At 39.2% G+C, this 27,755-nt stretch overlaps 1 protein-coding gene across 2 annotated transcripts; it reads left to right on the forward strand.

Moving 5' to 3' along the window:
• On the forward strand, nt 1-27,537 carry LOC110827877 (acylcarnitine hydrolase). 2 transcript variants are annotated; one of them, XM_022059978.2, is made up of 13 exons: nt 1-109; nt 10,988-11,186; nt 12,278-12,367; nt 14,731-14,877; nt 15,215-15,365; nt 16,131-16,316; nt 18,532-18,725; nt 20,284-20,446; nt 21,370-21,560; nt 22,322-22,460; nt 23,062-23,200; nt 25,085-25,326; nt 26,742-27,537. In XM_022059978.2, the coding sequence occupies exons 2-13, from the start codon at nt 11,082-11,084 to the stop codon at nt 26,870-26,872; spliced, it is 1,878 nt and encodes a 625-aa protein (XP_021915670.1). In that variant the 5' UTR covers nt 1-109; nt 10,988-11,081; the 3' UTR covers nt 26,873-27,537. The 2 variants fall into 2 exon arrangements, with proteins under 2 accessions (XP_021915670.1, XP_021915669.1); XM_022059977.2 differs by having other exon boundaries at nt 7-152.
• Nucleotides 27,538-27,755: the final 218 nt, after the last annotated feature.

Below are 27,755 nucleotides of genomic sequence, written 5' to 3' on the forward strand. Positions count from 1 at the left end.
CGCAGTTAAGTGAAGTGGCGTTCAGCGCGCGGACCCCAGTCAAAGAAGCGATAGTTCACGATAACATCGACACACGGAACGTAATACTAATTTTTACTCAAATGTAAAGGTAAGGTTGTTCCTGTGCCTGAAAACGTCTACGAGGAATTGAGGTAACGCTCCACGCATAATCTATTCGTTTATTTGTTTGATTTATTTGTCGCTTAATTAACTGCACTGAACAATATCTCACATTACATGGCTTAGAATGGCAGGATATTAATGAATTAGAAAGGATGATGAAGGAAGCGGTCGTGGCCTAGTATGAGATCCTATCCGACAATTTTCCTGGAGGGACTGAGAAAAATAAAAAAATACTCAGTCACTTGGTAAGATCTGAGGTTCTCAGGACATCGAGTATAAAGATAGTTGCCTTCCGGAGTTTTGTGCCGTGTGATCTGTAGAAGTTTACCGACGTTTCTGAGGTGCTTGCTGCATCCACAATGAGGACAGTCACTCATCGCCTTAATTGTTTAAGAATTAAGCACCTCTGAAACGTCTGTAAGCTTTTAGACTTTACGGCGCAACAATCTAGAGGACAGCCATCTTACCCAGTCACTTCCGTTTGAGAATTCCCGTTACTGTCGAACTTCATTTAAACTGGAGTGATACATTTTTCATGTAAGACCCCCACCCATCAATATCGGTCCTAATGCAAATCCGTTCAGTTGTTCCGCAGTTGTTACATGCGAACAGGTGGACGGGAAAAGTGGTTTTAACAGACGCTCCACAGAAATACGAGCGTTGATAAAAATTGGGCATGTGTACTCGTATATGAAATAAACTGAGTTGGCACAACATATGGACTAGTGATGGGAGTTTGTGAAAATATCACTGAATTTTTGGGTTCCGTAAAAACACGTTGTTTCTTGATGGGCTATTTTTTCTGTTTGATAGGTTATAACAACTTCGAATTTCCATACGAAAATGTTCTGCTTCCTGGGATTACGTAATAAACAAGGGTTACTGCAGTGGAATCACAACGCGATGATCGGGTGGGCTACATCAGAATGTATTTGCACGGTGGACATTTTGGAACTCTTTGCCAATACATCACACATTTGAATGTTCCCTGCTTCCTACATCTTGGGTTCTCAACGTTATAAGATCTGGGATTAAATTCAACCTCTCTTATTGACTCGAGGACCAACGTTTACAAATCGCGACATTTTTTTTAAATCTCATGACAGTTTATCCAAAAATTCGACAAACTCGCCATCAAAAACATTTTCGCATATTACGTATCTACTTTTCAATTTTATTTTAAAAATTCGTCGATTGGTTATTTTTGTTAATTACTCGCTTAAAATTAAATATTTGATGTATACAGTTTTAATTTTTTATCATGTAAAAATGTTACAGTTTTACATAAATGTATGCGGACTACACAAAATGCATCTAAATTATGCCCTCCAACTTTCTATAAAATTCTTTAGTTATTCATTTGCTCAAGAAATTCCCTGCTTTTATAAGAAGCAGAAATTTCATATCCGTGATCGCAGGAGTTCGCTATTGGACTTTTAATTTCAGTTCTCAACTTCCTTAAACACTATCGTCCCATTTCCCATATAGAATTTTTAAGCAAAGTTCTTTATTTTTTCTCATTTCTTACACGTGAGCTACATGTCCCGCCAATCCCTGACTTAATCAGGCTAATAATATTAGATAAAGAGTGAAAATTATGAAGCCCATCACTACGCATCTTACTTAGGCCTAATTATGGCCGTCAGCACTTCGTATCGATGATGTAAAGTACCGAAATTTGCATATGTATTACGTAGTCGTACTGATTATTTTTCGCTGTCTCCTTTTTACCGGGAAGTAAACGCTGAATATCCCAGCATTATGATGTGTCACCAAAATTACATCACGCGAAAGCACCGTCAGTTCCGATCAGAGTAGACTGCACAAACCTTCTTATACTCTGGCGGTGCTGTCAATGTGGTGAACACCCATGTATATTTTTTATACTTTCTTTAAATCACAGTCAACGACTGCAGCCAATCTTCATAACTACCTAGCAAATTTAGACAAAATATGCTGATGAACTTCATTACAAATGTCAACTGGATATAATATTGATTCGTATTGATCTAATATGGTCATTACATTATGCGAAGTTTAAGATCGAGCCTCGTTTCTTCAAAATACGTCTCATCATACATTTAAAGTGTATATGATATACGAAATGGATATTATTATCAACATCTGTAATATTTATTTGAAACATATTTATTTTTTAAAGCTACACGCCTATGTAGGCACTTGGGGGGGGGAGGTATAGCTCCTACTCATTTTTGACCTCAGCACTAGATGGGGGTGAGTGGTCAGCATCACGCCCCGGCCGGCTTTACCCCCGGTCAGCATTACGTTTAATTCATCAACCAATGCCAAAAACCTTTATATAACCTACTCTTTCATTTAATTTATATTTCGGCAATATGGATTTATTTAGAACTGCTGAACATTTTGGGATCACAATTTAATTATTGTGCTGGGTGTAAACCCGGTGTTCCGTTTAGAAAGAAATTAAGGTAGGTTGGCCTGGAAAGAGATACTTTACACAGAAGAGCTGCATTTAGCTGATCGTGACGTCACGTTACATGCCAAGTGTTTCCAGACGCTGACTGGGAGTGAGACTACAACTCCTGTGGTTCCGTTGGATTGTCAATTCGGGACTGTCACGCTTGCAGAGGGCAGCATCGCCAGCGAAACTTTGTTACATTATGCCCCACCCCCATCACCCTGTGCAGTTTCTGCAACCCGTCCCATTCCGTTAGCGCACGATAGGGAGACAGACACAAGAAGACACCCTTTCAACACTGGTTTTAAACTGCACTGCGTAGCCAAAGTAAGGTTTAAATTCATATATAATATTTTGTAAAGTTGAAATATGGGCAAACACCTTGGCGTGGTGGTGACAATTCTAGAAAACTGATAGCGATTCTATAAGTAATTCAAAATGTATTTGGCTGTGGACTCGACTGCACAACTTGGATTGTAATCCGCAACAGAAATCTCTGTTAAATATTTTTAGAAAGTCTTGGTCAGTATTCCCGCCGAACACTTTTAAGTGCATCTGTTGCTTGATTTCGCTAATGAAAGTGTTTCTGTTATGAACTAACCACATCAGTTCAATAATTCCAGAAGTATTGCATCATTATGCCTCTTCATCGTTGGTTGATGTTACAACTCACGATGTGCACAGCCCACACATTAGTTGAGGATTATCCTTCATCATAACATCTGCGTACGCGATATTCGGCGGACGTCATTGATAATGTTGAACAGAAATGACAATGAAACACGAAGCCGAGTTCCCATCGGATATGGAAAAGCTCTCTCACACATTTCTATTCAATGGCGAAAACAGTACAGGCTGCCCCAAAAATACACATTCATATTAACCCTTTTATCGGTCTCTGTGTATTGTGTTCACTGAAACCATGAAAGGCGGTCATTTTGAACAACTACACTAATTTCCTAATTTACTAAATGACAGTGCAGTTGTATGTAATGGTTTAGTTTATTAAAATGTCTATTCTATTTATTAGAGTGTATATATATTTTTGGAACACTATAGATTTATGTAGCCTACAATGTGTGTGTGTATATTATTGTATTATATCGGTAAGTGGACTCGAACTTATGAGAATATTGATAGCAAAGTGAGGGAGTGTTGGATAATATAATTTATCAATTACACATCTCTTGATATTTCTTACGTCTTAAATATAGTCGTATAAATTGATACATTTATTTTGACTTAACTGATTGGACTTTCTCATATTCATAATTAGGATCAAATAAAATTAAAATAGAAAATAATTTTACTGGAGAGTCCAAAAATCTCAGGTCACTAAAAATCAGTATTTTATGTTATATATAACATTTAAATTGTGGGTATGTAAGGATAAACCAATTTTACCAAAACTTGGTATGCTTATTTCTTGAAATCAGTAAGACATTATAGAAAGGCCAAAACACCGAAAAAGTGTCCCAGTGAGGGCGGGATTTGTAACACGGAAACAGAACGATAGAAGAACAGTGACAAGACCGAAGTTGTCAGTTTCAGCGAGGGTTTACAGAATCTGAGGTCACAAACGCAAAAGCTATCCTGAGTTCGGGTCCCAGTGAAGGTATTGGGTTTAGGGATATTTATTTTTCCTTTGATATTCAACGAAAGGTATCAGGCTTGCCATAAACTTTCGGCCAACAAAGATTGGTAAGAAATGTAAGAATTTGTCGAATTTCCCCGCGGTAACACGAGCGTAATATAATTGCAGTGTACTCTGGCTTGTGATTTACTTCATAAATAAACGGAGTAAACATTTCCCAATATTTTTTTATTCAGAAATACCTTTGCTAAACAGAAAACAGTCTGAACAGAAGTGTCTGTCTTCTTTGGAATTCTCTAACAGAAGCTTTTAGTGTGTGAGGAAGACGAGCGTACGGCAGTGGAACCTTCTCTGCGTGACACTGTCTATTCCGCTTTCCATGTCCTCGCCCTAAGAGTGGGGAGAGTTTCACGGGGAGATGATTATGTCGTCACAATGGTCCGACCCAGCACATCAACAATCACATCCGGTTCGGACACTGCTATTGTCCAGTTTCCGGAAACGCGGAAGGTCATGCTGTTGCCATGCTTCTACAGAATGCAATACCAGACTCACTGCGGACAGACCTTCTAGGCGATCTAGGTCGCGTCCACTGCGAACACGCGATGGAGATGCCATGCACGGTAGAAACTTTTCTCTCCCTTCAACTGTGTTCATGATGTTTTAGTTTCCCCCCCTCCTCCTACTATTTAGGATCTGTGCTAAAAATTTCTTTGTAATGATTATAGTGGCAGTATATCCGCTAGATAGCAGTTCGCTCGTTTGTGAATAAGGAAGTACTCAAGCAAGGGTTAATGAATACATCTTACGTTCAATAGATACACTTAAGTTTTACATTACCGATTATTTAGATCAGCTAGGAGCATTCAGAATCAAAAAGTTGCAAGAATACTTGTGTTATTCCGGCACGGATTACATATAACTTCTAGCGTAGCTGGTGTTACTCTTGACGGCTCTAGCCTCAGTCCTTCACCATTAGGCCTAGTGACACGCACTACTGTTATCGAAAGAGACTCACAGCGTAGGTATCGTAGGATTTGACGTTTCTACGGCGGTGAGTATGAAGATGGCTGCCTTCTTGGTTGTAGCGTCGTGTAGTCTGGTCTGGTAGAACTTTACCGACGTTTTAGAAGTCCTAGTTGCCTCAATCATCAGGTCGATGAGCGGAAGCAAGTGTCTCTGGAACGTCAGTTAACTTGTACTAGACTAGACGGCGCTACAACTCAGAAAGAAGCCATTTTCATCCAAAAGTGACGTTTCCAGGGCGCCAAAACCGAGACGAACATCATTATAATCCTCGAGGCTGTGAAAACTTTATACCTGACATCAAAAGTTTCGTCCTACAAAGCTAAATCGACTAATGCCACAAACCTTTAGAACCAGGGGTTCGTTCGAGTTCGTAGAACTTTCAGCACGATCGGGGGCATTGTTTTTAATATACATATGGTATTGATCTAGTTTAGTAGGACTTGGTTGAGGACAGGTGGCCACTAGAATAGAATTCAAATGTTGAATTATACAGGATTCGTTGTATAACTTTGTACCGACATTCGGACTGTGAAATTCGTTAATTTGACAGGGACAGATTTGTCTACTGTTAGAGCGACTGGTCTTCAGTGATGTACATGCCTGAGTTGGAAGACTTCACGAATAATGTAATATGACAAGGTTAGGGTATAAATAATTTCTTAGACCCTCTCACAGTTACTTGTGACAGCAGCATCCCTTAACACTCTGCTTGGCGTTGAAAACTCGACCCAGATGCCGGCAATTCTTATTAGGCGGTTTCCCCATATCCTGATTTATTTTATTTATCAACCTATTGTAGGGGGTGAAAGTGGGCCCCAGTCCCATTCATGCTGCCATTTGAATTCTCGATTCCTACAGCCACCTTTGACAGGTTGAAGCTAAAATAGTCAAAGTTCATCCTTGAGGGTACAGGTAACAACAAAATGGTTCTGTCAAGCCATCAAGTAGGATGACGCAGTAGCAAGACACTGTACGCTACTTATGTTCCGTACGAATCCAATTCCACTGACTTCATTAAAGTTTCTCGCAGGTACAAATTTCTTTCAGCAGAGATAATGAAAGCATTATAAGTCATTATCTCTTGTATTATTAACCACTGGTTACTGACTTTAAAATACTACAGTAAAACGTACGTTTTCCAAGTAAAACTTATGTCACATACAAACTGTCGCAGGGGCAAATTTAAAGCAACATATAACGCTAAGGAAATTTATGCACATTTCAATAATATTTACATTTTATTATATAATATGGCAATATATGTGGTTATTATCCTTCAAAAAAGTGCTAGAAGGGGTTTCTTGGCTCATGGGTCCAATGAGAAAACTTGGCCATAGGAGAGAAAAGAGTTGGACAACCATGGTCTTTATTGTAAAATTTTCCTTGGTGTCCAATATTCTTGCGTGTTCTGGCCATTTTATTATTTGTCTACTTTCTAGTTAATTCTGTATACAAATTTTACCCAGTCGTTTTATTTCTCAGTTTGTCTAACTTTGTCACATTTAATGTTAATCTCAATCCCATTTCTCTGTCATCGAAGCGGCTTTACTCCCGTGTTATAATTGTCCAAAATTCTCTTAATATAGACATCCAGGTACAGTCACTATTTTATAAAACTTGATATGGTTTCTATTACAGTCTTTCTGTAGTGAGCATTCTATTGTCCCACATGTTAAGTCAAATGCCATCCTTCTGAAATGCAGCTCTGAAGGTTTGGTAAAGTTATTAAATTATTTAATTAACGGAAACAAGATTTAATCTTACAGGCAATACTTTCTTTAAACAAACACATCGATACAAACGGGAATCTTGAAGGAAGTAGAAGTTTTGGGAGTGCCTGGTACTATGAATTTATTACTTTCACTTATCATGCCTACAAAAATTATGATAAAGACAAGGCTGTGTCAAATCTAGTTCTCTATAATTTCGTACTGAGCTATCAATGAATTATAAGACTTTCAAATAACTGCTAGCTGACAATAATTCTACAATTATTTTCTCAAGGCTCTACCACATGCTAACTTCACTATAGATCAGTCTGCCCGAAATAAAATTAACTATAAATCCTGCATCGCTAAGCTATGGAATTTTCAAAACTCTCTATTATCTACGATCATATTTCATATCTTTTCGAATTGTTACGCTCTTCAGCCGTAGAAGTGAATACCGATTTTTTTCCCGATCTTCATCTTTCTTGTTCCTATAGAAACTGTTCTTTGTTATTACATCATAAAGAGATCTTCAATCCAAAGAACATCTCAGTGATCAGACTTTTGGGTAATAACTTCTTAAAGGAATAAGAAAAGGAGGCTTAGAAACAGGTCAGAACATACTCGATGGCTAAATCCATTGTCCACTAAATCATCTTCTGAACGCAGTTCAGAAGATGCGGAGTTTGATTAATATGAAAGAATTCTTTTTCGATAGAAAGCTCTTAGACTATCGAACAAGAGGAATTTTATTTTTAGATAGACGCAAGGCACATTCCGTGGTTCTGTAGTCCTCGCGGTTCGTCGAACGCTCTGCGTTCATGAGACGCGGAAAATCGGCCATACCTCATGTCTTGCTGTGTCACTCAGCGGAACGCTGGAACTCTGAATTGTCTCACGCGAAAAAGGAGTTTTGGGGGCAGATGTTCTGTCACATTTTATTTCTTTCATGTCTAGGCTACGCCAGATATAAAACAGCAGATAAACTACTTACATTTTTTAAATCCAATTTCAATAAGAATACTGCGAGCGATAATCAATGATAAAGGACTGAGCTCATGTATCTCCGCCTTCCTCTTCTTTTAAAGACTGATTACCGTTTTTCTGTCGATGCTTATGGAACGATGTATTTCGATGCGTGTTTTATAATTCTAGTGGGCAGGGATGCTACTTTATAACAGGCCACGACTATTTCATTCTTAATTCCTTCAGTTTCTTACTGTATAACATCTGCAGTTAATAAATGGCTCTTAAGATTACTCAGCCAATAACGACGTATAATTAGAAGTTACAGCGATAATGTTTGATGAGTATAAAAGGCAGTGGAGGTCATGAACTCTTTCATTCTACAAACCTTGTGAGAATATACAAGAAAAACCGAGTCATTAAATTGGTTTATTAAACTTATTGCCAATGCCCGTTTCGCTATTATATACTTTATAACATATACCGTTTGGTACATACATGGCACTTTATATATATATCTGACTATTAGATTTTTGTACAACCCTGTGCTTATTTTCCGAAATAAAATAAATTTCCCAGGTTCGTCCCTCGGAGAGGTGCATTTTTTGTAGGCCTACTATTCTTTCCTACGTCACGCCGTGTGGAAGAAACTATTTTCAAAAGGGGCGGATTGATTTTGGCTATTTTATATACGGTACAGATCCTTTCCTTTTATCAAATTTTTCAGAGGAAAATTCAGAAAAAAATCTTAATTTTTTCACTACACGGGATGCGTCGCATTAAATTAATTTTCACTCAGTATAGTCTGTAGACAATTTCGTTTCTTCCTCTTCTGTTTATCGGTCTCCTTTTCTCTTACCTTCCCTCCTTCATTCTTTATCTCTCTTTCCTTCTTTTCTTCCTTCTTCCCTTGTTTCGCTTGTCTTTGACTCTGTCTTACTAAACGCATCTTTCGTCATTCCTTCCCTCCTTCATTCTTATCTCTCTTTCCTTCTTTTCTTCCTTCTTCCCTTCTTTCGCTTGTCTTTGACTCTGTCTTACTAAATGCATCTTTCGTCATTCCTTCCCTCCTTCATTCTTTATCTCTCTTTCCTTCTTTTCTTCCTTCTTCCCTTCTTTCGCTTGTCTTTGACTCTGTCTTACTAAATGCATCTTTCGTCATTCCTTCCCTCCTTCATTCTTATCTCTCTTTCCTTCTTTTCTTCCTTCTTCCCTTGTTTCGCTTGTCTTTGACTCTGTCTTACTAAATGCATCTTTCGTCATTCCTTCCCTCCTTCATTCTTATCTCTCTTTCCTTCTTTTCTTCCTTCTTCCCTTCTTTCGCTTGTCTTTGACTCTGTCTTACTAAATGCATCTTTCGTCATTCCTTCCCTCCTTCATTCTTATCTCTCTTTCCTTCTTTTCTTCCTTCTTCCCTTGTTTCGCTTGTCTTTGACTCTGTCTTACTAAATGCATCTTTCGTCATTCCTTCCCTCCTTCATTCTTATCTCTCTTTCCTTCTTTTCTTCCTTCTTCCCTTCTTTCGCTTGTCTTTGACTCTGTCTTACTAAATGCATCTTTCGTCATTCCTTCCCTCCTTCATTCTTTATCTCTCTTTCCTTCTTTTCTTCCTTCTTCCCTTCTTTCGCTTGTCTTTGACTCTGTCTTACTAAATGCATCTTTCGTCATTCCTTCCCTCCTTCATTCTTATCTCTCTTTCCTTCTTTTCTTCCTTCTTCCCTTGTTTCGCTTGTCTTTGACTCTGTCTTACTAAATGCATCTTTCGTCATTCCTTCCCTCCTTCATTCTTATCTCTCTTTCCTTCTTTTCTTCCTTCTTCCCTTGTTTCGCTTGTCTTTGACTCTGTCTTACTAAACGCATCTTTCGTCATTCCTTCCCTCCTTCATTCTTATCTCTCTTTCCTTCTTTTCTTCCTTCTTCCCTTCTTTCGCTTGTCTTTGACTCTGTCTTACTAAATGCATCTTTCGTCATTCCTTCCCTCCTTCATTCTTTATCTCTCTTTCCTTCTTTTCTTCCTTCTTCCCTTCTTTCGCTTGTCTTTGACTCTGTCTTACTAAATGCATCTTTCGTCATTCCTTCCCTCCTTCATTCTTATCTCTCTTTCCTTCTTTTCTTCCTTCTTCCCTTGTTTCGCTTGTCTTTGACTCTGTCTTACTAAATGCATCTTTCGTCATTCCTTCCCTCCTTCATTCTTATCTCTCTTTCCTTCTTTTCTTCCTTCTTCCCTTCTTTCGCTTGTCTTTGACTCTGTCTTACTAAATGCATCTTTCGTCATTCCTTCCCTCCTTCATTCTTATCTCTCTTTCCTTCTTTTCTTCCTTCTTCCCTTGTTTCGCTTGTCTTTGACTCTGTCTTACTAAATGCATCTTTCGTCATTCCTTCCCTCCTTCATTCTTATCTCTCTTTCCTTCTTTTCTTCCTTCTTCCCTTCTTTCGCTTGTCTTTGACTCTGTCTTACTAAATGCATCTTTCGTCATTCCTTCCCTCCTTCATTCTTTATCTCTCTTTCCTTCTTTTCTTCCTTCTTCCCTTCTTTCGCATGTCTTTGACTCTGTCTTACTAAATGCATCTTTCGTCATTCCTTCCCTCCTTCATTCTTATCTCTCTTTCCTTCTTTTCTTCCTTCTTCCCTTCTTTCGCTTGTCTTTGACTCTGTCTTACTAAATGCATCTTTCGTCATTCCTTCCCTCCTTCATTCTTATCTCTCTTTCCTTCTTTTCTTCCTTCTTCCCTTCTTTCGCTTGTCTTTGACTCTGTCTTACTAAATGCATCTTTCGTCATTCCTTCCCTCCTTCATTCTTTATCTCTCTTTCCTTCTTTTCTTCCTTCTTCCCTTCTTTCGCTTGTCTTTGACTCTGTCTTACTAAATGCATCTTTCGTTATTCCTTCCCTCCTTACCGTATTTCTTTCATTATTTACACCCTCTTCGGCCTTGATGTTCGTTCTTCCAAAGTGAAGTAGAACGATTCTGGAAACCCGTGCACTGTCCTTGCCGCCCAGACGTTGCACCCGGACTCTTGTCTCGGCTTGTCCGTCCCCAGGGCACAATCTTATCCCTGTGCAAGTAACACAGCTGCACTGCGTCTGAACTCTAACGAGAACGGCGACCAAATGTTATATTTTCAGGTTTCACAGCTATGCATCATGAACGTGCGTGGTGTCACTGCACAACCGGCTTCAAGGTTATGAAAAGAAATGCTAAATAAACAAGACAAATAACATGGATCTAATTCTTGTAATCACGTTTACCATGTGTCTTCAGAACAGCTGGGAAATCGTGGCACAAGGACCAACGGTGATGCTACGACAAGGAACAATCAGAGGGGTAAGCATCTACTGCCACTTTTCACCTCAAACGTAAGTCAAGGGCGGACTTTGGTATTAGATATATTCAAATTACCAGCGAATATCATATGACTCAAAAATTAAACTTAATCACTCACCATGGAGGAAGCATTCATTGAGACCGGTAGCGAGTACGCTTTTAAACTCAGTCTGAGCGTATTAAAAGTTAATTGACAAATCTGTTAGAAAATAATGGGTCAGGTTGAATAAGGTTAGGTTAGTGATGTGCAATCGCAGACGACCTTAAGCAATAGTCAGCTGGTAAATGTTAGATTTGTTTGAATTAGTTTTGTTGGGTTAGGTTACGTTAGTTTAGGTTTGTTTCATGCATGCGCAGACAATCTTTACAGTCGGGGTAAGATTTAAAAAAAAATCATTATACAAATATTTATAAGTTGGTATAGTTGCGTCATATTGTGAAGATATATATTTAATTAATTATTCTTGTCCGTCTATTCACAATTTAAAATTTAAAATTTAAAATTAAGATAATTAAAATATCATGTGATGTTCCTTATCGAAACATTCGATTTACAGTTTAGAACATCTTTTTCTTACGACATGTTTCGGTTCTTAAATGAACCATCTTCAGGTGTATATTAAAATTATATAAACTTAAAACTTAATCGTAATTTCTTATATGCAACTTTTTTATAGTTGTTTATCAGTTAATAGTGCACTTCCAGAACATCACATGATATTTTAATTATCTTAATTTTAAATTTTAAATTTTAAATTTTGAATAGACGGACAAGAATAATTAATTAAACAAATATTTATATGAAGTATATTTCTACGAGACTGTGACCTTTGAACAATGTTGCCAGTGTACAAGAATGCAATCCTGATGCAATATATCGGCATTTCGTAGTACGTTGAAGAGGAATTCCTCACAAGACTGCAGTTTTGTCTCTTTTCGTGATATAAAATGTCGCTACGCCGTTGGTATTTTTGGATCCAAGTATAGTAGACTCAATTTCTGTTTCTGAATAGTGTAATAAACCTGTGACGAAGCTGTAATCACAGCTGATAACAAACGTGACTGTCGTAACACACGTTGTCTCATTACAGATCAATGTCTACACAGACGACAGGCAGACAATCAACGCCTTCTTGGGCGTGCCATACGCTGCCCCTCCGACAGGAGACCTAAGGTTTTCTGTAAGTATCCTGGAAGGCTAATTCTCTCTGCAATTTCCCTATATCTGACCACATATGTTGACTGACTAATAGGCTAACCAACAGGTTGACTGTTCATCCTGACAAAAATTTCTAAACCATAAAACATTTCAGGGTTCTAAAATCAATGGAGTTAGTATTTCACGTAAACCATGGTGACAGTAATCACAGAAAATTAAAAGGTACAAACGTGAAATGGTTTCTAATTACATGATGACGACGCGACTGTCAAGTTTCATGAAAATCTGTCACTTGGTTCAAATGTTATTACGGTTGTCAGTAATACCTAGACAGTAAAGAGAGCCCACAGTTGGACACACACACGTCAGTATATTACAGAATGAACCTTTGTCGATAATCGATACGTGTTCAATTCTTCAGTCGTTTCAGTCATCCCCGTCTAGCACCGCTTCAACTGTTCTTGACTACAAGAAACTTGACTTCAGCCAGTAACCTGCATTCCGCACCTCCAGACCTCAGCGCCGCTTACAAAATACAACTTAGACAGCATGAGGTCTGATAAATAATGAATAATTAATGAGGTGCTGGAAAGATGGCGCTCCTTCCGGGATACGAAGTACGAGAATTAAAGGAGAAGGAACCTGTGGAAAGGAAGTGGGAGGAACGGGATAGAATTGTGTGAGACATCCGTTCATGAAGCAACGTAGAACGCAGGAATTACAGCAAAATCCGTTCTGCCTGGTATTCTAATTCACTGGTTTACGAAATAACTGCTTTCTTAACATGTAAAGGTATCGGACAAGTGTAGAAAGCAACTGCGTACATCATCATAATGCGTAACTTACTACTTTACGCGCCTCATACATCGTTGTATTAACAACACTAATATGTTATATGAAAGCGATCACAACACATCTACACTAAATTATCAGAAATTTTGGTTCCTTAAAGCTTTATAAAATATAACACATCGAACGCTTACCGTGACAGTTGTGGGCCCGTGTTTCAACGACTTTGTCATATGTTATACTGGGGTCTCGGGTTTGATTCCCGGCGGTGCCCGAATTTATAACTCGTGTTGGGCAAGGCCGTGGTCTAGGCAACACGGAGTTTTCCTCCGGGGCTTTCCCGGTTTCTCCGTGGCATCCCAACAATTACTCCATTCACACACAGAAGAAGGCAATGGCAAACCACTTCTGGATCATCTGCCAAGAACGTATATGAACAGGTCCCAGTCCGAGAAGAGAAAAGGATGGAAGGATCCTGTTCATATGGACCTGTCGCCAGACAGAACACTAAATAAAAAATAAAAATATGAGTAGTAAGCCCACATTGTTACCGAGGAAAAATTTAACAAATTCTTACATTTCATATAAGTTTTTATTGGCCGAAAGCTTCTGATATATAACGCTCAATATCATATGAAGAAACTGTTATTACATAAATAATCTTCACCAAGGCTCAAACCCAGGATTCTCTGCCCTGTATTCTACCCCCCCCCCCCCAAAAAAAATAATCATTTTGTTCTTGAGTCCCTTCTGTCGTGCTTAGCTTCCGAGCTACAAGAACCACCCTCCATGGATCCGAACTCAGGATACTTAGCAGTTTCACCATTCTAAAATCTCTTCTAGGTTTAAAGGCATAAGATAACAATTACGGTTTAAATTGGTTTGTTCCTTCTTTAACTACAAACGATCATACACCCACAAACCCACGTGTTTCGATTACAGCCATCGCTTTTTACAGTATCTTATGTAGGAGACGAAATGAGGGCCACGATGCCATGTACGAAGATACACTGGCCTCCATCTTATTTTACCAAACACATTTAATGCGATACACGTAAACGAAATTCGCCATGAACTGCATTAATATAACATGTAACATTAATTTCCTGGCTGTAGGCCTGTAAAGTGTTGTCTGATATGTGTTTGAATTGCAGTATCTGCAAGGCCAGTAATGTAGTTTATTATTATTATTTAGTGTTCTGTCTGACGACAGGTCCATATGAACAGGATCCTTCCATCCTTTTCTCGGACTGGGACCTGTTCATATACGTTCTTGGCAGATGATCCAGAAGTGGTTTGCCATTGCCTTCTTCTGTGTGTGAATGGAGTAATTGTTGGGATGCCACGGAGGAAAACTCCGTGTTGCCTAGACCACGGCCTTGCCCAACACAAGTTATAAATTCGGGCACCGCCGGGAATCGAACCCGAGACCCCAGGATTACAAGCCCAGCGTTCTAACCGCTAGACCACCGTGGCGGTGTAGTGTAGATATGTAAAATAAAATTAAAAAAAACGTGTTTGTAAAATACCTTCCCACTCCTGATATACAGATCACGTAAACATTCTGTGATGTGCTTGGTGTTTGTATGATTACAGCCACCAGAACGCCTCTCTGGCTGGAATCGTTCCTCTCTTTTCGCTGGTAGCTTTGCCTCTGCTTGTCCCCAGCTTCAAGAAATTTCCAGCATGGCCCCGATACCTCAAGACGAAGACTGCCTGTATCTAAACATCTGGACACCAGAGGTATGGGCTAGCGAGTTAGCATGGCGGTAGTACCCGAAACTTCGACCAAATAATCTATATCCCAATGACTTTCACGATTTTCATAAGAATTCACATTTATTGAAATAAGTTGTAAAGCGCCATGAAAAATCAGTTGATCGGCCAAGAACTTGCCCTCTTTTATAAAAACCTGAAGGCTTATTAGATTATTCACAGAAGCATGGACCCTGTTCAGAGACGTTTGAAGTTTAATCTGCAGCTCTACCAACTATTTTCAACCCAAAATATTATATTAATCTCTTGTTTCCACCATAAAAGTTACCTCCTCCACTCATCTTATTCGACTCAATATTTACAGACAGCAGCGAACTTCCGAGGAAGTATACCTGTTGTTATTCTTCTGGAAGGAGAAGGGTTCGTATCCGGCCTAGTGTCACGATTTCCAGGGCAGGATCTAGCAGCTGAAGGCGTCATTGTCGTCTCTGTCACATACCGACTTAATGTTTTTGGTAAGTGAAAAAGAACAAACTTAGCCGAGATGTTAAGAAACCAACCATTTAAAACAAAGGAGTTAAAAACTTTAAAACATAACTGTAAAACTTTTCAGGAGTTGCTGGTAGTAAACTGAATGTACCGTAGATTTTGGTAGAATTCATTTAGCAAAATGGAGGAAATAACGCGGCAGATAGGAGCTGGTGAGATATTTATCTTTTAAACCGTGATTTGAAACCTTCATTCCAGCTTGCTTCCCGACTCCACAAAAATCTGTTCACATGTCTCATATCCTCGCACTGCATACAAACATTTAGGAGAGCGAGTCACCGTTTTCGTTATAGAAAACAATCGATAGTCTCATAACTGCACACATCGAAAGTGTTATCCAAACTCCTGAGGGTCATTTTTCCATCTAGCTTGTGTCTAAAAATAATTGTCTTCTGGGTTGTTGCGCCGTATAGTGTAGTAGCAATTTACAGACTTTTCAGAGGTCCTTTCTGCCACCATCATAAGGGCGACAAGTAAGCCGTGTGAAAGCAGCGAGCAACTTTAAAATGTCTGTCAGTTTCTACCAGACTACACAGCGCAACATCCAAGAAGACAAACAAACATGTTACTAGTCGCCATAAAGAACTGAAATCACACAAACTCCGGCTTACAACAAAATGGACGTAAAAGTGCACAGCTGATAGACGTCGTCTGTGAACGAAACGCGTATTTTTAATGCGTGTGGCCGAAACCGTCCGTACAGTTTCCTGTATTGCTGTTTCTGTCGCCAGGATTCTTCTGTTTAGAAGACTCCGAGGCAAGAGGAAATCTCGGTTTGCTGGACCAATACTTTGCGCTGCTGTGGGTACGGGAGAATATCGAACTGTTTGGCGGAGACCCCCGGAGCATCACTTTGATGGGGCACTCGGCAGGCGCCGCCAGTGTCATGTACCACATGACGTCACCACGAACCGCAGGTACTCCCAGCATGCAACTAATTAAAACTAAGTGACGTGTCTCTAAACCGCCGAAGTACAGAGTTTTATTCTACGCTTTAATGCGTTCTTTGCAAGTGCAGAACGTAGTATGGACAGACGCCCTGCTTCTCAGACCGGGCTCCGTCTACCAGCCCGATTGCTCGTATTCTAAAGGACTAAACGGGTTTCGATTAAATGTCGTGGTCGGAGTCTACAATAAAAGACGTCTTGCGAATTTCATTCTGGATCGTATTTACCTATCACAGGTCTACCGATTTCCTGTCTAGATGGACGGCAGATGAATGGAAGAAAGCATAATTTAAGGTACTTTACTGGCATTTAACTGGAAGGAGTGAGAAAAACCACGAAAACCTCAATCACTACAGCCGGTTTTCGGAACAAAGTTTGAATCTGGGACTTCTCGAATATCGCGCAGAAATACTAACCATTCGACGGCGATTTTCGGTGTCATGTTATTATTCTAACTATAAAAAAATAACTTAAAAATGATTTGTGATGTTTTAAACACTTTTTTCATATAATTTCACTACTCCCGCTCGTGTCGCTGATTCATCAAAATTCACACGGAAGCTATGTTCGTGTTATCGATAATGGGGAATTAAACAGTAGAATTGCGGAATATGATTAAGGTGCGAGATAGTCATACCAAGTTTCATGAAAAACTGTCCAATGTTTTGAATATTTTACAAGTCAGACAGATAGGTTTACATGCCTGTACACTATGAAATGGCCTTCATCTGCCTCTTCTTACATACATACGTAGCGCATAAGATTACATTTTCTAATTTAAAAATTTCAAAGATTTTATTAAACTGAATTTGTTGGATTCAAATCACATTTATTCCTGAATTCGACCTTTTTGATAAATTAATTCCCTGCCCAGTTCATGTGCAATAAAGTTCATATTTTATTGATTATAACTGGTTCTTTGTAAGGGAGTTTGTAATGAAGTAATAAAGCGCAATTATGCTTCAGTACAACGTCCAAATTAAAATTCAGCAAAAAGGCTCTTTAATGAACTATTCCAAAAACAGACTGCACAGACGAGTAGGCTGAGAGAATTTCATGAAAGGATGTCAGGACGTGTTCGTCTGAAGACTAGGCCTGCGTGGGTTCAAACAGACCTGTGCTTTTTGTAAAGCTTAGCTCATACTGTCATGAATATTCGAACGACCTGACAAGCTTTTGTAATCTCTGGCCTAATTCAGTACTACTTATGCTGTAACTAAAACGATTAAGTTTAATTTCGTACTTTAAACTGTTTTCGTTCATTATCTTATTATTTTCCTGTTCCATTTCCATTGTTTTCCGTCCTTCATGCGTAAGGACACTTCTGCTGGCCATCTATAGCAGAATCTTCGCTGAGTGGCCATCAATAGTCAGTAAAGTTCAGCTCCTAACGTGTCACTCTTTTGAAGATTTCTCTTTTCTCAGTTGTTGCGCCGTGTAGTATGATAGATGTTTACCGACGTTTCAGAGGTCATACTGTCTCCGAAACGTTGGTTAACATCGACCAGACTACACAGCGCAACAACCCAGAAGACAGAAATCTTCATACTCATCGCCCTGATGATGGAGGCAGTATGACCTCTGAAACGTTGGTTAACATCGACCAGACTACACAGCGCAACAACCCAGAAGACAGAAATCTTCATACTCATCGCCCTGATGATGGAGGCAGTATGACCTCTGAAACGTTGGTTAACATCGACCAGACTACACAGCGCAACAACCCAGAAGACAGAAATCTTCATACTCATCGCCCTGATGATGGAGGCAGTATGACCTCTGAAACGTTGGTAAACATCGACCAGACTACACAGCAAAACAACCCAGAAGACAGAAATCTTCATACTCATCGCCCTGATGACGGAGGCAGTATGACCTCTGAAACGTTGGTTAACATCGACCAGACTACACAGCGCAACAACCCAGAAGACAGAAATCTTCATACTCATCGCCCTGATGATGGAGGCAGTATGACCTCTGAAACGTTGGTTAACATCGACCAGACTGCACAGCGCAACAACCCAGAAGACAGAAATCTTCATACTCATCGCCCTGATGATGGAGGCAGTATGATCTCAGAAACGTTGGTAAACATCGACCAGACTACACAGCGCAACAACCCAGAAGACAGAAATCTTCATACTCACCGCTGTGAAAACCTCAAATGTCTCTCTTTTGTTCGCAGGTCTATTCCACAGGGCTATCGTCATGTCCGGGAGTGTGACCTCGCCGTGGTCTGGGGCGCCACATCCCGCCAACTCCTCCCGGGGGATCGCGCGTAGCCTTGGTTGCTTAGCTACCACTTCCCGCGCAATCCTGGCCTGCCTCCGGACTAAATCCACAGCCGAGATTTTGCGGGCCTTCGAGGCGCAGTACAAAGTACGTGCATGTGAGGGAGAAACACTTGTGAAAATTATAGGCACCCGCAAACTTAGCGTACAAGATTTAAATAGGCGTGGTTTAAACAGGGCACGTTCATGTTGTTTACATCTGCAGCCGGGGAGTACCCGTTCCAAATCTTCGCAGGGTTACCAACTATCCTGTGATTGTCCGTGATTTTAATCAGTCTGCCCCGGCTAATACTGCCATAAAACGTCTCTTTCCATACTTTTTTACCTTCTTACGACTCATGATCGTTCGGCGCTACATAATCCCTGCAGATAAAACAGAGTCAATAAAAATCCTAAAATTTTAACCATTTACAAATTCGTGACCCACGTCGCCAGGTTTATACCAACTCAGCCTTCCATTAAATGGGCGTCGGGGCTAAAGCGGCCGGAACGATAAGCTAACCATTCGTTTTCATTTAGTGCCACGATTAAAATGAGTGGAGTTATAACTCCACACCCCACTACTCCTCCATGGATTATTCTTTGGGATAACGCTCCCCGTTTCCTAGATGGAGGTGAGTATTTGCATTCTCCGGCCGCCAAACCCCAAAGGGAAAATACAAATTTAACAATTAGCTATCCAAATAGCTAAGTAACTAAGTAAATAACTGACTAAGTAGCTGAAATGCTTCACTTATCTAACAATTTCCATGCGAGGCATAATATATTAAGTTTAAAGGCTCTGACTTAAATAGGATTTATTTACTACTTCAGATCAGTAAACAGACTGTTCTCATATCCTATTATTTATATATATATATATATATATATATATATATATATATATATTATTTGTGGCTCTTCGACGACAAAATTTCTTGTCAAGAAAATGTACTAGAGTAAGAGGCCCCTTGTAGAAAGGCAAGTATGGAAAGAGTTAGGATGGCTGGATTTAATATTCGTTCAGTAACCTACAGTGTTACTGTTTGTGTCTCAGAAGGTAGCGACCTTTTAACGGCTTGTGGTACGGAGCGAACGTCGGAACAAAATAAATTGTCAATAAAGCATGACAAATAAGTTCATTCCAAGCCAACTGCAGTTCAGTGGTTTTATAGAGCAACTTTATAATTTTCTGCAGCTGCGCCAAGACTTATCACACAAAGAATGTTCTAGAACAGGGTTCTCCAAACTTTATCACAAGCTGGCCATATGTTCTAAAAATTATACATGTAGGCTACTTTCGTATAGAAAAGTCGTTTAATAAATTGGGCAAATTGCGATCTTCCTGAAATTTTCCGAGACATCCGATGTAATTTTTATTTCTTCACGTGAAAAAAATCGGATCTCAGATATCATCTCTTGCTACTGCGTTCCACGATTATATTTCTTACTAATCGAAACAATTTCTTCATTCCTGACTAATTAATGTCGGTGTATTATTTTCCTGTACAAATCATCAAATAGTATTGTCCCGTAATTTCCGGCTTGAAGAAGACAAGTTCCTCCGAAACGCTAGTAATTTTGTTATCTGGATATGGTTAGATAATCAAACGTCTCTACAGCTAGTTTCTTTTTTCCTTTCACTTAAATTTGTTTTGTTCTTTCAGAACGGTAACTGGACAGCTATGGTGTTGCCAGTTGTAGACTCATTTCTTCCGGAACCGGAGCAGTACCTCCCACGTGACCCGAAAGAAATGCTCCAAACAGGAAATTATGTACCAATGCCGGTGATGACGGGTACAACTCGCCACGAGGGAGCTGCCACCCTATGTGGGTACCAAATTAAAATATCACTGAATTTCCATAGTGTTTACTGTGTTTTTCTCCAGAAGTCTTTGTGGAGTCTGTGTATCTGTGTTTTAATGGTGTTTTCGTAAATTTATCTTTCCAATTTCGCTAAAGAATGTAAATCGCTGACTTTGAAATGAGAGTGGAAAATTGTAATTTTACAAACACTTCTTTTTTGTTATCTGCCGTCCCACCGTCTTTGAAATAAATTTATTTCTTAATATAAATATAATTTTCTCGAGCAGACAGCAATTTTCCTTCCGCAGTTGTTAAACAGAGTCAACTAATTTACCTATCAAAAAGATTTCTTCAAACATGGAGAGATTACGAATTAAAAATTAATTCATTTCAGTAGGATCTGAGGTTTACAATGTGATGAATATGAAGATGGCTGTAATGGGGGTAGCAAGGGCCTCTGAAACGTCGGTAGACTTCTACAAGACTACACGGCTCTCTAACCCAGAAGATAGCCATCTTCAATCCAATCTAGATTTCAACCATAGCGACCAACTTCTTGCATAAAATTCACACTACACGGAACACTACATTATTTTTCCCTGTGGGCCTACTATGTTAAATATTCACCATACAGAAAATGTAACAAATAAAAGTTGTAGCTCTAAAGTGTTTATTACCATGCAGGCTATAAATTCTTACACTACGAACCATTTATTTGAGAATATTAAGTTTATTATGATGCTGGTCTGATTGAAACGAAAATTAAATTTGGTCTATGAAGATTTAGTGTATACCCCAACACCAAATTCAACTAGTTTCAAAGCTCAAACAATTTGAATTATAGAGACATTTCCAAGATACGTTAATTCTATGCTCTTTGTGCGAAAACCTCGTACTACAAATAGTTCGGCCTCGTTTGAGTTTAGACGCTTTTACAAAATGTTCAGACCAATGGAGCGACTTGGCGAGACAGAGTTACCTGCAGCTGAGTCACTTTTTCGAGAACTCCGCCATCCCGACCGTGATGGAACACTACAGGTTTGCCAAGGAGAGGCGGATCCAAGAGATCCTCAAGTGGCAGTACTCGGATAAGGCAAGGGAGGGGGATACGAACGCACTGCTTGTCAAACTATTAGAGGTAAGTAACGGCGTCTACAGGTCCCGCGGGGACTCACCCTGTTTCACTTTTACAACAGTCTCTTCCAAACAAACTCTTGCTTTATTTTGAAGCAAGTGATGAATTATAAAACGGGCTTTCTGCTCTAGCAAAACGTTTCGAGTGGAGTATAACTAGCCATTTGATTGCTAGACATAAGGTGAACAAGACAGAACGGTTGTACTCTCAAATATATAATACATTATTTTAACCGAATACATTATTTTGTAATGCCCATTCCTATACTGCAGTGGTTTCTGATATTCAATGTCTCGCTTCCAAATTATTCTAAAACACCCATGCTACTACTCTACTTTTGACTGATTTTGTGAACATAATACATTTAGTCACTTAATTAAAAGAGATCAGTGCCTAATTTCATGTTGAATACACAGTATTACACTTGAGAGAAAGTCCGCACATAATTAGAGGAAAGCTGAACTAAAACATGTCTTCTGGGATGTTGTACCGTGTAGTCTGGTAGACGTTTACAGTCGCTTAGGGGTGCTTGCTGCCTCCATCATCAGGGCGATGAGCATATAACATTTCATCGAAATCGAAGTGGTTTTGAGTAAGAAATATACAGACAAACATGGTCTCTTTTTAATGCTTTCATTCTGTATAGCCTGCTGTATGCAGAGGACGTAATGACTTGATGTTTCTGAATAATGTCGTGATAAATTTGAAATATGAAGTCAAGGATTTAAGACATTATATCAATCAATTTCCTTTTTTCCCCTCAGTTCTATACGGACTCTCAATTCGCAGCCCCAAACTTTCGCCAGTTGGCTCTCCTCGCCCGCTCTCCAGAGCCGCTCTTCGTGTATAAGTTCGAACAGACTGGCGGACCGGATCTTTATGGCAACACCCTCAACATCACAGGTATATAAACTTCCATTCTTTTTTCCATGCACCTATCAATTTAGCCCTTTCCATGCCAGTAACGAGATATTTCTCTCGGAAAAATTGTTACACCCTAGACATTATATTCTTTGTAAATGTATATATACGAGGTGCGATCGGAAAGTTCACAGACTGTGTCAATAGAGGGCGAACCGGATGTAGTACAAGTTTCTGCTGCTAGGGCACTCCCAGGGGAACTACTTCGAGGGTGATGGATGAATTTAATACCTTAGATAAGTGTACGAGTTTTTATAGGCGCAGTCTTGAAACTTTCCGATCGCACCTCGTAAGAGCATTTTACACGTGCATTTTCGAATTCTTGGACATATCTTGACAGTAATATTGAGGATTTCAGTCATTGATAATTGAGGATCATCGTCGTTAAAAATTGTGTAAAGCGATTTCCAGTAAATTCATGGCATCCGGAAAAAAAAAATATTTGCAAAAGAGACAAGAAGTTGAATTAGTAAAATCTAACAAACCACAAAATGCCCTTGAAATTTTAGTTTCCTTTTGTTCGACGAGGATGGGAACCCCGCTCCCTCACACCAAGGTGAGTTCGGAGTATTTTTATGTTCAGGGTCTGCCCACGGTTCGGAGTTTCTTTACCTGTTCGGACCTACGTTGATGCTTAAGCTGGGAGGAAGACGATTTACACAAGACGAGGACCGTTTCAGCAAACGTATCAAAAGATACTGGGCGGACTTCATCAGGCAAGGGTAAGTAATTATAGGCCTGTGTTGATTAAACGGTGGTTATCGCAAAAGTGAAACAGGGTCACGGGGTTACAAAAACAATATAAAGAACTGGCAACGGTAAGGCCATTAGCTGGATGTGGATTATTAGGTAAAATGGTTTGCCAATCGCAGATTTAACGTAGAGCTATCTAGTCTATCTTGTGGAGCCATTCTCTCAACCGCGGTATTTGATCTAATGCATCCAGGAATCTTAATCTGTCTACATATGGAAAAATCGGCTCTGAGGTCAGAGTTATAATGGCATCCAAAAACCAGTTTTATAACTTCCAAGATTACTTTTTCGAAACGTCGTTTTACGAAACTTATTACATGTTGCGTTAATTTATTTTCAAATGTTTTATTACATGTTTATTATCGTGTTTGTGAAGGAACACGCGACTTAAAGTAAACGCAACTCCGAGTTTCAACCACGACACTGAAATAGGGGAAGGGAAGATGGAAATGGTAGGGGGGGTGCAAACGGCGAAGAGGCTGTCTGAGCATGTACAGTGTAACTCAAAATATTTTCTCCTTTTAATTTCGACACAGTCGCCAGCATTTTTCATACACTGAATTTTGTGGAGCAAAGGAATTGTAAGAAAGCATAAACGTAGACACACACACGCCTTGACCCGCGCGCTACTCCCGGAGCTTAAACGTAAAAATTTCACCTCAGACAGAGTAAAACGAAGGCCTGGGATCCCCCCCCCCCCCCCCCCCCGTACGTGCTAACTCTTTACGGTCTTCCCCTATCTCCGGTGTGTGTATTTGTAATGGTCAACCGAGCTCGGAGTTATGTTCCGTCTGTTACCCAACAGTTGTGTGGCTGATGCAGCGTTTTACAGGATTGCATTTGGTGAGGGATTGCTGTATTGACACACGTGGGAAACTTCAGGCCGCAAGACAGCTGAAAAGATTACTACATCTGGGAATAGATGCAAAAACACGACGTTGATAGAATGGTAGCGGAGGACAACATGGAATTATAAACTCACAGGGGCAAGAATAACAGAAAGACGAAGGAGACAATGCAACTCCTGAAATAAAGAAAATATATCCGAAAGAAATATTTCGTACAAAAGGCTAACGTCTAAGTTCGAAGGTTTCTGACACATACTATTAATTTTTTAAAACTTTATCGCTTGTCTAAATGTTATTGAAAAGTAAAACGTTCCAGAAGTTTATTCTACTAATATTTTCAAATAAAAGGAGGATAAAAGCCCTAATCTTCTGGGTTAATCTCAAACCTGCACTACCAGATACAGTTGTAGTGGCGAACAGAAAAGTCCATGTCCCTGTCGACAATCGAAACCCGATCTTACATCTCATAGTCAATCACTATACTGATAATTTTCCCGGTTATAGTGAATAAAAATAAATAAATAATGAATTTTGATGACGAATACTTTCTGAAAGCGGCAACCTGAGGAGACACACATACACAGAAGATCATTATTGAATTGGTTATTAAGCAGGCTAGAACATCACTCATCTCTATATGGAATATTATGGTCACTGTATTTTAACCCAATCTAGTTTAAAAATAAAATTAAAATTTTGTGAAATCTCTTACATGCACACATGCACAGAGATACATACAAAAACTTCTGCAGTTAAAACAGTATTATTTAATAAAAACTAAGCAAACAAACAAACAAACTATAACACTATAAAAAAGACTCTAGTTTCAACCTCAAGAGGTCACCTCTTGAGGTTGAAACGCGTATGGCACTAGTGTCTTTTTTATAGTGTTAATTGTCTGTTTGCTTGTTTTATATTCTAATACACTACACGGTGTGCAAAGTTTTAAGATTGTTGAATAAAGTAAGAGTCGATAAACAGCTTGTTTCACTGTGACTAATTCAGGAGCCCAAACGCGCCTGGATCTTTTGGGTACGGGTTGTCATGGAAACGAGCGACGCCTGAGGACTATAACTGCATGGTGCTTAGGAGTGAACAGCAGCAGCAAGGACAGTCCATGAGCTGTGAGCTGGGGCAGGAGGAGGCAGGTCTGTGGAACGACCTTCTGCCTCGTCTACAGCAGATGACAGCTGCAGACACACAGAGCGGCTCAGACACTCGAACCACGGACTCGAGACTCGGCCAGGGTGAGAAGCAGACCGTAAACTAACACCATGTTAAATGATCTTCCTTGAGTAATTGATGGCTATTCAATTGGCCAAGAACTTCCTTGTTAAGAACTCATCACCACGATGACAATCTCCCCCGACTGGAATCTACTTTGATCCACGTCATAGGTCCATAACCTACAATCGTGTTAATATTATTAATCCATCTGCGGCTCGGTTATTTTAATGGTCTCTTCCCTCGAGATTTTTGCACAGAAAATTTGTACGCATTTGATTCTTTGCTCAACGAGTGCTACATGTCACACCCACCTCAACATATAAACGAAGTTGTAAGTTTGGTCCAGTTTGCTTCACAACTTTGATTGGTTCATATAAAGCGAAAAATTGTAGTGATTACTCGTGACTATTCAGATAAACTACGTTAAGGAGGAAAAGAAGATATAAAATTAAATGTACTTAACAGAAGTATATATTTCTCCTCTTCTCTTTTGTGAGTGCAACTCTGTAGTTGAGGTTGACATTGAAACAGGAGAGGCTTTAAAAAAATCTTTGTTTAATTCCTCTTACATCCCCGATCTTCCAATACTTTCTCTTGTTATCAATTCTAATTGAAAGATTGTTTTGCGAATCATAGCCCAAAAACTTTGTGATCCCTGTAAATTTTGTAGCCATATTTCTCTATCGAGTCTCTTGCTTAGAGTCTTCGTCTTAACTCAACTTAGTAGATATATATATATATATATATATATATATATATATATATATATAAATCCATTCTCTTACGTCCTAATGCCTTTATTGAAAATGGCGATCATGCACAAAAAGTATACACACATTAAACGAATAAAATAAAGACATTTTAATAAACTAAATCATTACATACGTCAGCACTGACACTTGTGTAGGTGTTCAAAATGACCATAGTTAACTTCGTTGCAAGCTGACAAGGTTAATATTTCGTATTATATCGTGTGTACACGTTTTGGAATATCATTTGTACACGCACAAACACAGAAGCCAGACGATCCATTCTTGGCCCCCTTTTAAAATTCTTCGATCAAGAAACAGCAGACATTATTTCCATTCCGTTTTATGCGGAATCAATTCCAGTGACCTCAGAACGGGATTTCCACCCAGTCCTTATTATTGAACAAAAATATGAAGAAATACAACTATGACATCAACTTTTATAGCACCGGTATTTATATTTTATAATTTCGGTGTTAAGGAAATGCAACTCCATAATCTGAATTAAAATTCCCTACTTTCCTTTCCAGCTCGACACCGACAACTGGTAATGTTTCCTAGCACGATTAAATACAAAAACATGTAATTAGGCGATCGACGATTAAGTCACTAAATAACAAATCAAACAGTCGTAATATAATTCGATTGTGTATGCGAGTATTAACAAGACCGTTTCTGTGGCACAGATTCGAGCCAGCCCTTTAGAAGTGCGATGTACACGCTGATCGGCTTCGTGGCGGTGCTTCTGGTCATGCTGGTGATATGTCTCGTGCTCCTGAAGAAGCACTCAAAAGGACGAGACCGTGACTTTTTCTGACGGCGTGCGGACAGAACTGGGGCAAAACAGAACGACCCGCCACAAGCTTGGCGCTACAACGTTACCACCAACAGACTCTAAGCGGCCAACCTCAAAGGAAGGCCAATCAGTAACAGGCCGTGAGCGACCAGCTCACGACGAAGGCTGAGCAACGAATGGGTTCACGACAGATTCTCCAGGAAGTCTATTTCAAACAAGACAAACTGCACAGAACTCCTGATAGACTACCGATCGCTTATTCTGACTATAAACTGAACAGTGGAGGGCCAACTGAAGACTATTAATCGCTACGATGACTGACAAAGAAGTGATTTGATATTTGGCCCATGCTCCGTAATTGATCGGATACCACTAAGCGACGGAAAGTTGACATAATCCATTTTCAGAAACAGACAAATTCTTGAACTGAACGAACACTTTGTGAATAAGATGTCTTTTCTTAAAAAGACAAGTTTCTACAAATTAATGTACATCCAAATGGTTAATATTATGGATGTACAGTTTATATTCAGAAACTGATATACTGTGCTGTTTGATAAAAGAATTCCCCTGTTCTGTCCATTGTACTACAGATACGAATTGCTTCTAGCAAACATTTCAAAATGCTACTATATTGTATATACATATGTAAATAAGCATCAATAAATATTAACAATTAAGCTACATTCATAAAATATTTTCTTATGAGATTTGTATAATCAACATTATATATATATATATATATATATATATATATATATATATATATATACACACCTTGATTTAAGAAATTCAAAATTAATTAACAATGAGGAATATGTTAGTTATGATGTTTGTACTGTAACTACAGAAATGTAAGAAGTTTTCACCGAACAAATCACCTTCGTAAATTTTGGGCTGGGCG

The sequence above is a fragment of the Zootermopsis nevadensis genome, unplaced genomic scaffold, assembly GCF_977971745.1.
Source record: "Zootermopsis nevadensis isolate Lab colony 2312 unplaced genomic scaffold, Znev_1.0 Znev_ptg000003l, whole genome shotgun sequence".
NCBI lineage: Eukaryota > Metazoa > Arthropoda > Insecta > Blattodea > Termopsidae > Zootermopsis > Zootermopsis nevadensis.

Bases quoted from the DNA above. Each gene is read 5' to 3' on its own strand.
- LOC110827877 (XM_022059978.2), top strand. From the start codon at position 11,082: ATGGATCTAATTCTTGTAATCACGTTTACCATGTGTCTTCAGAACAGC. The intron at 22,461-23,061 runs GTATATAAACTT...TTTTATGTTCAG, and splicing joins CAACACCCTCAACATCACAG to GGTCTGCCCACGGTTCGGAG. The intron at 23,201-25,084 runs GTAAGTAATTAT...TGACTAATTCAG, and splicing joins GCGGACTTCATCAGGCAAGG to GAGCCCAAACGCGCCTGGAT.